Raw genomic sequence first — 12,581 nt, 5'->3', positions numbered from 1 at the left:
AAAGGCCTTTAAAACCTACCTTGGAACTTCAAATTATTCTGAAAACAATTCTTTATCAAGTTACTGTTAATTAGTTACAGTTACAGTTTGTGAATTTCTTTGAATTTCAGTTCATTCTACTTCCTTACATTGAAATTTGAATAGAATCATGTATTCAATCTTAATTTAAATTCACTTCAAATTTAGAAATTTAATTGAAATTTTAAAAGCATTCTCAATTATTTCTGAATTGCATACAACCTTTCTTCTTGCTTTACTGTAATCTCAGTACTCAAATTAGTGATAGACATCAGTTGTCTTTACTTTTACTAAGATAACTTGCTCTGTAAGATTCTTTTTAAACTTGCTTCACCATGGAGAGTATTTTTCAGTCTTTTCAAGTCAGCTAAATAGTTTAGCTTTACCAGCACAACTGGTAGATCATGGCACTAGCGATACTAGTGATAGATTCGATTCCCATGATCACTCACAATGTATACCTTGAAAGGCCAATTCACACACTGCACCGACAGACACCGACCAATGGTGACAGTCAACAGATTACAGTGTTTTACATTTTCAAGACCTGACAAATGTAGATTCAGCATGTTTCTGCAAAATTAGGAGCCAACCAATGCCGAAAGATGTGACTCACTGACGAATGTGGTTCATTTTAGTGCAGTGTGAATTGGCCTAAAGTTGCATTGGATAAAAGTGTCAACTTTTTGCTGTTCCTTCTCTAATAGTTTTAGACACTGTTTCTATGTAAGGGTAACTGAACAGTATTAACTCTATTATGTGATCCTGACAGATACTATCTACCCAGAAAGTTTTCACGGTGCAGTATAGAGGAGTACATTCAGTTCCTCCAGCAAGGAGGAGGGAGCTGCCTCTTCAATAAACCTAACAAGGTTTGTCTGGAACATCCACTTTAAAAAAAAAGAAAAAAGAAGTTGCCAGACTCCGCATTTTTGATCATTTTCACAAAAGTTTCATGGCCCCCAGAATATTTTGTGGTGTTAATATCTGAATTGGCAATTTGTCAAAAGAAAGAACAGCCGATCTGATTTTAAACAACAACAACAACGAAATTATTGTAGCTTCATGCATTCCTTTTTTATCAACACTTGCATGTGGGTAAGTTTAATAAAAATTCAACATTTTGAGCAAAAAGCTGAGAAAATCACGTTTTTGTCAAAGACTACATCTAAGAACGATGATCAAAACATACAGTAGATGCAGTAGATCAAGTCCATCAAAGCTTGCAAAGTCCTGTAGTTCCTCTTGGGTTGACATTTCATTCTGTAACATTTGGCAGTTTTTACTTATATGCTGTTTACTTTGACGTTATTTTACATATGCATCTGCTTACGTATGATATCGCTTGTTTCTGCACAGTTGAGAACACAAGCCTTTCAATGTATACTCCTTTGACCGTGAGCGTGTAGAGACTTATTCTAGTGGGCCGTCCTTTTCAAGTGCTCAAACCAACAAGTCTGTGCGAATAAAAAAATCTGGCTGCATGCGGACGCGTAGACAGACATCAGCGAACTGTTGGTGTTGATGACGAAATTACATCACGTGGACTGTCTGCAAGCCAGAGCAGAACACGGACAAGGGATGTATACTTCAGGCTTTAGAGCTTAGCAATCCCATACATATACTTGGTACATGGTTTCCACTGCTGTAGGCTCACAAGGTGTGGACCTCTATCAGGGGCTGCTTTTCCCAGAAGCATCCAATGCTTCTGGGAAACGCAGCCATGGGCATGTAGTAGTAACTTTCTGGCTGTTAGTTGGACATGGTAAGCCATGCCTGAGATCCATTGTACAACTTCTCAAGGCTCCTTTACTGGAAATTCTTTCTGAACAGTACACCAATGCCATGTTTCCAAGGACAAAATCGTTCACTTTAGTGAAAATCGTTTCGCTTGCTGGTATAAGCCATGGACCAATCTGAACTGCTTTCAGAGTTGGATGAAGTACTCATCCTTTTCTTCCTGTGGTACATCTCGGTGTAACGGTAACCCAAACACCAAATCTTAAGAGTCTGAATGTCTTGTCCAAACATGAGGGATGTTGGGGTGTATTTGCTGGATTCCTGTACTGTCAAACAAAAAAAACCCGATATGCCCTCAGGACCAGGGAGGATAGTGGGCTCAGTCATGCTGATGTTGTTCAACTGAGATGCCAAGCTAGTGGGTTAGGGTACAGTTGAAATGCTCTACCAGTACATCACTTTGGGGGTTCAGGGGTGTAGTGTAGATCTCCTTGTCCTCAAGCTCTTGACAGACCTTTTTTATGAACACCTGTGCTTCAAAGTTCCTCCTCTGGACACTGAGCTCCTTGTGTATGATGGATCCCCAGTATATACAGTATATGCCCCAGTGGTGACCCACTGCACTTGGTCCCTTTTGAGTGGAGGTCACAGCAGTAGACAAATTGTTCTGTATCCTGACGGCACCTTAGTCAGTAAATATCTCCAGAGGGGTGCCACAGAGTCTTGGACACGTCTGCTCTCACAAAGTCTTGAACCTTATGATGGCCAGTGCAAATTATGCAAAAAACAAATTGGCCACTTGGCCAAATTGGCCGCATTGCATTCTCAGAAAAGGAACCTCGCCTCCAAAAACACAAACATAACAATACATATATGAAGCTACTTTTACTGTGTAGCTTATTGTGGAATTAGCTCCTTGCTCTAAGGCCTTGTCCACACAGACACGGGTATTTTTATAACCGTGACTTTTACGCAGTAACAGGACACTGAATCCGAACATTTTTGAAAACTCTGCCAGGGTGAGGTTTTTCAGAAACGGCGGTTACAGTGTTGTCGTGTAGACAGTAAGACCGGGGTTTTTGCCTTGCGATGTCAGAGTGTGCGCCCACGCTGCGCCGTTATAACTTTTTGTTAGGCTTCTGATTGGCCAACATGGCTTTACGGTTAGGGTTATATTGCCGCCTGCTGGTGTGGCATGCTCTTGACAGCGCTTGATAGTGTGTTTTTGCGTTTTCGGGTGGAAGGGATTTTTTTTAAAAAAGCAGGAGGAAAAACTCTGGTTATAAAAATGCCCTTGTCCATGTGGTCAAGGCCTAAAGCAGTGGTTTCAAACTCAGTTCCTGAAGGGCCACAGCCATGCAGAGTTTAGCTCCAACCAGCTCCAACTCACACCTGCTTGGAAGTGTCTAGTAATCCCAGAGAATGTCTAATTGAAGAGAATTGGCACTGGCTGGTTAGTGGTTACATCCGGGTTCTGGACTGGCTGCAGTAACGCGTCTCTGTCCATGCGGGGGCGCTCGCAGTCGAGTGCAGAATGAATGGGAGTCAATGGGGTTTCACCCCCAGAAATCCACTTTTCTCAGGATGTAATTTTTTGTCAAGTAATTTCAAAGTTGCATTCAAAAGGGAGGGCTAAGATAATACACTCAGCTGAAAATTGCATTCACTTATCTGTTCTAAAAATCCGTTCAAAACTGTGATGACGTCACATAATAGCAGAATGCTAGCGTGTTCAGGCCAACAACAGCCTAACCTGTAAGAAATCAAAAGGACATACGTACTCATTCATTCGACTTTTGGCCTATAATCTATATTGAACTTGCGGAATCAACAATAAAATCTATTTTGATTTAACGACAAGCAGGTGAAAGAGACACATTTAGCCGTTTAGCCCCATAGACTCCCATTCATTCTGCACTCGCACGCGATCACCTCCAGTGGAATTCTAATGGAACTGCAACCAAGATGATACACAATAGGGCTAATAGGAAGTGCCAAGGCTCTCCGTTAGACGGGCTCTGCTAGTAATCCTAAAGATTGATTAGCTGGGTCAGGTGTGTTTGATTAGGGTTGGAGCAAAACTTTGCAGAGCTGTGGCCTCCAGGAACTGAATTTGAGACCAATGCTCTAAGGGGGCTTTCACACTGGCAGTTTAGTTTGGAACGGGGCACGGTTCGCATGAAAAAACGCTAATGTGAACGCTGTCATGGGACCCGGGTGCGCACTGGGGTACCGAACCCGAGACTACCTGTAGGAGGTGGTCTGAATTGATTCGGTTGCTTCCGAACCGTGCCACGGTTCGCGTGAATGTGAAAGCAACACAAATTCGGGGGCGCACTTGTTCAAGAAGTTAAGTATCCTGCGCATGCGTTTTAGCTTATTGTGATGTATTCAGTTCAGTTAAATAAAACACTTGTAAGGGATGATAGTTTTGATGATTTACCTCGGATACAAGCGAGAGTGAGCCCGCAGTGTATTCGTGCATTGCGCGTGGAATCAGAGTAACACATTTGGAAATCCACTGTCCGTTTGCAAGCAGCAGAAGGCCAGAAGAAGAGTAAAGGCCATTGCACACTGAGTCCGAAATTCGCATCCGAAATTTTCGCACTGTCATAAAAAAATTCGGATCAGGTTCGATTTTCTGCGTTTTTCGCATCCACAGTGAGCATTTTGAGAGGTTATTTGATCATTCAGGGCCGGGGGGAGCTCGTTCCGCACATCATTGCACATATGCATAGTGCTTTCAGTTTCAGTTTTCAATTCGATCAAGTAAGTTCTCTTCTCTCGATTGGATTATGAAAGGAATAAACCTCCCCTTTCAATCAGATTGAAATTTCGGATCAAATAAGGTGTGATTAAGCAGCCAATTCAATAATGTATTATTTGGGCACAATATATAACAGCCTATAGAGCTGTTCTGTCTGCCCAGCGCTTCCACCAGGCCGCACGCGCGTCCTGTCCATTCCTTAGACACACTGCCAGTCTTGCCACTACAAGTCTGGTCTTGTTTTTAAAATTTGGCTCCAGAATCGCAAGCAGAGCATCAAACTTTTGAATCGCTCTGGATAAATGAAAAATTGAAAAATTTTTAATCGCTCTGGATAAATTCGAAACTCCTTGATAAGGAGGTGCTTCCTCTCGGCGCAATTTCAGGATTGGATGGACGTAATATTTTCTCTTCTCTTTTCAATAAGAGAGAGGACAACAAAATCATCCTCACTGCTTGACGAATCCATTTTGTATTTTTGCGTTTTTCCCCGCAAAGGTTTAATAAATACGCGTCGGACTCAGTGTGCAGGGTTTCTGTGCGTGACGAATTTTTAGGCTGACGAAAACACGAAAAAACGCATACGAAAATTTCGTACTCAGTGTGCAATGGCCTTAAACCTGTATTGTTCACTCAACTGCTCAGCAACAAATTAATAAAAAACAATATTTACCCACTTTCTGCTTTCTATCATGTGCCGCGCACATTTGCGATGACGTAAGATGCACCAGGGTTCGATAGAATCAATTTGAGTGTGAAACCAGACCAACGCTGCAGGGGGGCGCCGGGAATAAACGCGCTCAGGCTCGGACCGCAGCAAACGAGCCCAGTGTAAAAGCCCCCTAAATTATAGATTTTATGTTAATTGATAGAGAGCTTGATGCATTTTTGAGTGGCATGCTTAACACTGCATATCTATTACAAATGTCTGTCAGTGATGATATTTTCTGTCGCGACAGTTGTTGGATCCTCCTGAATGTGGCAATGGTTTTGTGGAACAGGGAGAAGAATGCGACTGTGGCTCTCAAGTGGTGGGTGACAAGATAACACTAATTTCCTTTGAGAATCCAACAGAAACAGAAATAATTCTCTGAGTATTAATGAATTAAATCCTTGAAGTGATACCTGCCTTGAAGTGTGTTAGTACAAGAGAACAGGAAGGTGATGGTTGCAATGCTTTTTTTAAACTAACAGGTTGTTTTTATTGGTTGTGCACTCTTGTAGGATTGCTCTCGTGCTGGGGGTGCATGCTGTAAAAAATGCACTTTGACCCATGATGCAATGTGTAGCAATGGACTCTGTTGTAGCCGTTGTAAGGTAAGTTGTGTTAGAATTGTTTACCCAAAACTTTTCTGCCATCATTTACTTCAGTTCTTTCCTAGGATACTGGGATAGGCTCCAGCCCTAGGACCCTTCAGAGGTCATATAAGGAAGTGAGAGTTGGGCTTTTCAAACTCCAAAAACAAGGAAAAAGTACCTAATGGTTGTTTTTGTTATGATTTAGATCTTGGTCCTCAGTCATTAGGCATCATAAAAGTTGTCCTTAATCAGGAGCAGATCTACCAGGGTGGCAATTGCCACCCAAAGAAAAAGCAAAGCCACCCCGGAATTATCCCAGTGTAAAATAAAAAACGTAAACAGTGTTTTCCGTACTATTTTTCAGCAGCGGGGCTTCAATTCAAGCATATCGCAAAATAATGGCAAATAAAACACGTCTTTCTAGAAATTGTCCTAGCGGGAATGCACAGTTTAGTCAGCTTTATTAACAAATTACTCTTATGAACCAGTTCTTTGTGAGTCAAAAACCTAATTTTTCTATTTGTTCATGAATTTGTCAGACATTTACTGTGAAAAGAATGCTTGCTGGTTCATTTTCTAACTAATTACTGTGAATCCACAGCAGAATGATGCTAACATCACAGTAATTTGCTGCTCTTACTGTGAACTCACACTATAATTTCAAGCCAACTATTCTTAGCATGAATATGAAGATTTTATTTTAGCACGAAGGATTTACCAATATCTTATTTTAAATTCATAACTGTTTGTACGTGGATCTTTCACAAAAGGGAAGCAACTGCTGAGATGCATCTTTAAAAGAAGTTATATCATCTTGCAACATAAAAAATAAAAAAACACACCAGCAAACATCTTCAGTTTGACAACACATGTGCTGCAAATACTCACAACACAATCACATTAGGAAATGCCCAGCAAATAGCAAGAAAATGTTTCAAGGGGACCTCAATAAGGACGAAACTGGCTGGCACATGCTTTTTGTTCAATGTCTGCTCGTCAATGATGTTGTCAATGACCTGAAAGGTGAGGGTTTTTTTGTTTTTGTTTATTTTAACATCCTGATATTGTGCATATGTGCGTTGTTAGTTTTTGTAGCGCGTCTCTGTATTTGGTTGCATTGTGAGTATTTGCAGCACATTGTTTCCTATGATGTTTTCATAATTTGCTGGGGTTTTTTTTGTATTTGCTTGTTTTCTTCAGTTGCAGCGCATTGAGCTCTCTCGGCCACCGTAATAATATATTCATGCTGCATTATATGCACCTTTATAGTAGCCTACATATGTATTGTAGAAAGGCAGTATGATATTATTTGTTTTTAGAAATGTTTATCCTAATCGTTACTCACAGTAAAACAATGCTTTTTTACAGTACAATTCTAAAAACTCGACTCTTACATTTCTTTTAAAATCTACAGTATTTTAATTTAAAAAAAAAAAGTCAAGTCCCCATATAGCGCTTTTTACAATACAGATTGTTTCAAATCAGCTTTACAGTGATTATAGGACAATAATACAGAAAAGTTTGTTTCTGTTTTACAGCAGATCTAGAAAGTAGTGATGGCTCATTTTTGTTTTTATTTAAGTTATTAATTTAGTTAATTTGTATAGATAGTCGCTCTGGAGAAAACAGTGACGTCATCGTCCAGCTCAGTTCAGTTCTCATATTATGGTGTCAATGCAGGCAGATCAATATTATTGTTGAATGCAAGACAAAAGCCAAAGGTGAGGTGGGCTACTATAACAGTACTACTGTGAAATAACTGTGAAATTAATGCGGTTATTAATATGGAATATACTGTAATTTTACACTTAAATGTTTAAAAGTTTAATGGGTAACACTTTACTTGAAGGGGTGTGCATATACTGGCCTGACACCTTCATAACCATGACATGACATATGTCTTGAATATGAAGTAGGGTTTATGCATGTTTATGACAACTGTCATTAAGTGTCTTTCGGTAATTTATGACACTTTTAATGCAAATATGACATTGTTTGAGATGTCTTTGTTATAACATCTTGACAAACCAATACATCATAACCGGTCAGTGTCTTTGTCATGACAACTTGACATTAAATTAAGTTAAACTGTCATGTGGTTGGTTTTGACATTGGCTGTCATGAGGCCATTATAACTGTGTCATGAATATTTTTTGTGACCTCAACTACAGTGGTTGATACACTAATTGAATTTGTCATTAAAAAGTTATAATGCTTCATGACAGCCAATGTCAAAACCAACCAAGTGAGTTTAATGTACTGTTAACCAATAAAGCTAGGTGGTTTCTTAAGTTTGATTATTCATCTGCTATGTCATGTTTATGGCAGGTGGTGTTTTCTTAGTAATGTCAAGTTGTCATCACTGACAGGTTATGATGTATTGGTTTGTCAAGTTGTCATAACAAAGACTTTTGTACTGATCACAATGGAGCTCCACTGCTGTAAATCGGTTCAAGAAACTACTTACATTTATTTTACATTACATTGGGAAACCTTTTTTTTTGCCACTGTATCAGTTGATCTGGTTTACAAAACAGCCTGAAAGATTCATTCACTTATCATTTGTAAAATTTTGTTCAGAATTCATCTAAGTGTGTTCAACAGAAGAAAGAAAGTCTTACAGGTTTGAAACAGCATGGGCGTGTCTTTTTATTTTCAAAGGGACAAATCCCAAGTCAGAACAGTCAAAACACATTTTTTTTTTTTTTTTGCGTTTTTAATTGTGTATATTTTTGTTGTGTGTTTAACTCACTGAAAGATTGTGTGTTTCAGTATGAGCAGAGAGGAGTGGTCTGCAGGGATGCAGTGAACGATTGTGATGTGCCAGAAACGTGCACCGGCGATGCGAGTAAAGTAATGATACATTTATATCAAATCATCATTACCATCATAATAGTCCTAATAAAGTAAGAGATTTACTTGTGCTTCTCATTCATTTCTCAAACAGTGTCCACATAATGTCCACAAACTGGATGGTTACATGTGCGATGCTGGACTGGTAAAATATATGTTTTTCTGTCTAATATGAACATTTCTTACTACAATAGTACAGTACTAACCATTGTACTTTGTTTGCATGAATTGCTGCATGACACTGGCAAACTTTTAAAACTATTACTGTACATGAACTATGGTTTAAATTGAATGAAAATGTTTCAATGATTAAAAAGGCATTCTGTAATTTTATTGATGTTTTGTTTTTTGATTGTGCTGTCTGATTTTGGCCTTATAGTTTGGCCCGATGTCAATAATTGTAGATATGTGGTGTTTACACTATACATTTTTTTTAATATTCATTTATCCCAAATGCAAAACTCTGCAAAAACAAAGTTGTTTCTGACTGGTTGTGTGATCTCAGCATGTCTGCACAAATGAGGCTACTGTTATTAGGCTCCTGATATAACTGCAATAAGTGTATACTTTTAAAGGTATTTTATTATTATTTTATTAATTATTTGTTATGTAAGGTATTTTTACGTATTCATTTCATTCACCTTTATTCTTTTATGTGACTGTAGTCACAGAGGACATCAGCCAAGTGTCTTTTTTGTCAGGATTAGAGTGTGTGTGTGTGTGTGTGTGTGTGTGTGTGTGTGTACTGTAAGCTGATGTACTCTCTTCTGGCTCTCTCAGGGCCGCTGCTATGGGGGCCGCTGTAAGACCAGAGATGCCCAGTGTCAGGCGCTCTGGGGCCACAGTGAGTAATATTGTACAGTATTGTGTTTAAAAAAACTCAAAATAAATAATGAATATTAATTACAGATGTAGATATTATGGTTGGTTTTGGTTTTTGTAGTTAAAAACAAAAACATAGTTTCAATTTCAACTGTATATTGTATCCAAGAAAAACTAAAAAGACTACTGTATAAACCTTTCCTAGAAGCTTGTGTGTGGCACATGACATGTTTACAATATATTTTATATAAATAATTTAGTTTCTTCTTATTTTTGTTATTAGTAATGTACATTATGGTGTTTTGAATTACAGTTTCTGTTATTTGGTTAATGTTTATCGCATTATTTTCATCTCATGTATGTTACTAATGGTATATTTGTTTGCATGACACTGTGCAGCGATTAGGCCATGTTTTATGGACAGGCCATTTTTATCTGTATTATAATGGTAGTTTTTTTAGTAAATTTTAAGGTAAAAAGATACTATTGTGGCTTTGTTATTTGTCAAATATACACTATGCCATCCCGTAATTCTGGATAAAACCAAAGTTTTTACCGTAAAAACTTCACATTTACCGTATTTTTTAAGTGAATACTAATATTTAATAATTAAAAAAAAACTACCAAATTGTAACAATTATAGAAAGATTGATCAACCTCATATAAATCCATAAAAAAGGTCATTTAGAGAAAAATGGAAAATTTTCTTCCAAACTACAGAAATATTCTATATTTTAACCACGCATCAAAGTTATTAGTGAATACAAACAGTCTCATAAAAGGAATAAGGAATCAGTGCCTATGTGAATCATGTATACATCACTTGTTTAATTCTAATACTGAAAATTGCACAATGCTCAGTTATTTGACCGTGTGTGCCATTAGATGCAGCAGATCGCATGTGTTATGAGAAGCTGAACATCGAGGGTACGGAGCGTGGAAACTGCGGTCAGGACAGCAGCTCGCGGAACTGGATTCAGTGCAATAAACAGTGAGTAACAACCAGAACACAGCTTCATAACTTTTTCAGTGGCATCGTTTCTCTCTTTGCTGGAACAATCCTTCGCTTTCCTCTTTATCTGTCGCTCACTGACGTGTTTTCTTTTACAGGGATGTGTTGTGCGGATTTTTATTGTGCACTAATATCACGGTGAAACCACGGTATGGAGACTCGCATGGAGAAATCACAAGTCTCACCATCTACCATCAGAATAAGTACCTGGATTGTCGGTAAATGCATATTATTTTTTTCTTCGTTATAATTTATTTCTTTTAAGCATGCTCCGAAATTTTCATTAGCACCTCAATGCAGTACATGAGATCCACGGGGAGGAGTCGGATCAAGATCCAAGGGGTGGAGATGGGTAGGAATAGGGTTGAGTTTAGGGATTAGGGGGCGGAGTTGGGAAGGTTTAGGTGTATGTAAGGTGGGAGGAGTTGGATCTGGATCTGACTCCTCCCCGTGGATTTCATGTTCTGCAGTGAGAACCATCTTGAAATTTTTACTGGAAAACAGAATACTGGTTAAGGTGAATTTAGGACTACCCGAATATACTTGTTTCAGGTCAGATGGAGGTCTTCTCGCTTGTCTATGAAGTCTCTCTGCTTTTTCAGAATCTTTTACATTTTTAAGGCACAATCAAACAAAAAAAGTGAACCTAAATAAATAAATAAACTAGTTTAAATAACCCAATCCCATGTAAAAATGTGATAAAATTATGAATTCTTATGATGTGATTTGTATGAAAACTTCAGATTATTTTTTTTTAAAAAGTTCCTAAAATTAACCATTAGTGAGGCATAAGCAAATTGTAAAAATAAATGGTAACACTTTACAATAAGGTCTGTTAGTTAACATTAGTTAACTACATTAGTTAATATGAACTGCACGTATACAGCATTTATTGATCTTTGTTAATGTTAATTTCAACATTTACTAATATTTTATTTAAATCTTGTTAACATTAGTTAATGCACCGTGAACTAACATGAACAAACAATGAACAGCTGTATTTTTATTAACCAACGTTAACAAAGATGAACAAATACAGTAACAAATGTATTGCTCATGGTTAGTTCATGTTAGTTAATACATTAACTAATGCTAACTAATGAACCTTATTGTAAAGTGTTACCATAAATGAGATTTCCAGAAAGCAATACATTTATTATCCAATAAAGAGATAGATGCATAAACTAAGATGAAAACACATTTACCAAATAAATCCCTTGATGCGCAACAAAAAATTCACGTGACTTTGCCTAAACAGTGGATGCGATTGCATATCTGGACTAACCGACAAATTTTATTGCACAGCATCTCAATTGTTTGATGATTCTGAAATGCCTGAGCCAAAGTCTGTCATCAGAATGATTTGGTATAAGGACCCAAAAAAATCACGTTTGCAGTGTGTGTAAAACTGAGCTGTTGTTTGTGTGTGTTCAGTGGGGGTCATGCAGTGCTAGAGGACGGCACCGATCTCGGGTACGTAGAGGACGGCACGCCGTGTGGTCCTAATATGATGTGCCTGGACCATCGTTGTCTGCCAGTAACCACCTTCAACCTGTCATCCTGCCCCGGTTCGACCTTCTCTCAAGTGTGCTCTGATCACGGGGTGAGCTGCTCATCTTTGACAAATCTGACAAACTCGCATACTCATAGTACAGGTCAGCGCTGTTGTATTAAATGAGATGCAGTGACACGGATAAAATATGCCAAGTTACATTTGCCATAGGCTGGGATTGTTTACTCATCCTCATGTCATCCCAAACCCACAAAGAGCAAGTTTTTGCAAGTTTGTGATGATATAAAATGATACGGGTAATACTCAGGATTTTAGAAATAACTATATTCACGTAGGGACAAGGTAATTAAGCTATTTAGAGAACGGTTGGTTTTGTTGTAAGTGGAAAAATAGCCGATTGTCAAAAAGTGTAATGTGAATTTAACATTTTTCATATTTAGTTAGTAGTCATTTAAGTGACAATGTTGTCCCTGTAAACCATGTGACATAAAATAACAAAATTGTCATTCATCCTTAATTCTCATTGCAACTTTGACTGCTATTCCAGTTAGTTTTGT

General features: G+C 38.1%; 1 protein-coding gene across 2 annotated transcripts in view; it reads left to right on the top strand.

The window, feature by feature from the left end:
- The window catches only part of adam11 (ADAM metallopeptidase domain 11), a 55,214-nt gene that overhangs the window by 29,718 nt on the left and 12,915 nt on the right, over nucleotides 1-12,581 (top strand). For both annotated transcript variants that reach the window (XM_039685465.2, XM_089121950.1), the window contains exons 15-23: nucleotides 791-890; nucleotides 5,485-5,556; nucleotides 5,750-5,842; nucleotides 8,597-8,677; nucleotides 8,772-8,822; nucleotides 9,458-9,521; nucleotides 10,385-10,490; nucleotides 10,610-10,729; nucleotides 11,946-12,114. In XM_039685465.2, the coding sequence (XP_039541399.2) occupies nucleotides 791-890; nucleotides 5,485-5,556; nucleotides 5,750-5,842; nucleotides 8,597-8,677; nucleotides 8,772-8,822; nucleotides 9,458-9,521; nucleotides 10,385-10,490; nucleotides 10,610-10,729; nucleotides 11,946-12,114 (856 nt within the window). The remainder of the gene's footprint in view (nucleotides 1-790; nucleotides 891-5,484; nucleotides 5,557-5,749; nucleotides 5,843-8,596; nucleotides 8,678-8,771; nucleotides 8,823-9,457; nucleotides 9,522-10,384; nucleotides 10,491-10,609; nucleotides 10,730-11,945; nucleotides 12,115-12,581) is intronic.

This window comes from Pimephales promelas, chromosome 17, assembly GCF_988280905.1.
Source record: "Pimephales promelas chromosome 17, fPimPro1.hap1.1, whole genome shotgun sequence".
NCBI lineage: Eukaryota > Metazoa > Chordata > Actinopteri > Cypriniformes > Leuciscidae > Pimephales > Pimephales promelas.
Note: the sequence above shows the minus strand (reverse complement) of the source record. Positions and strands in the feature narration are given on the sequence as shown.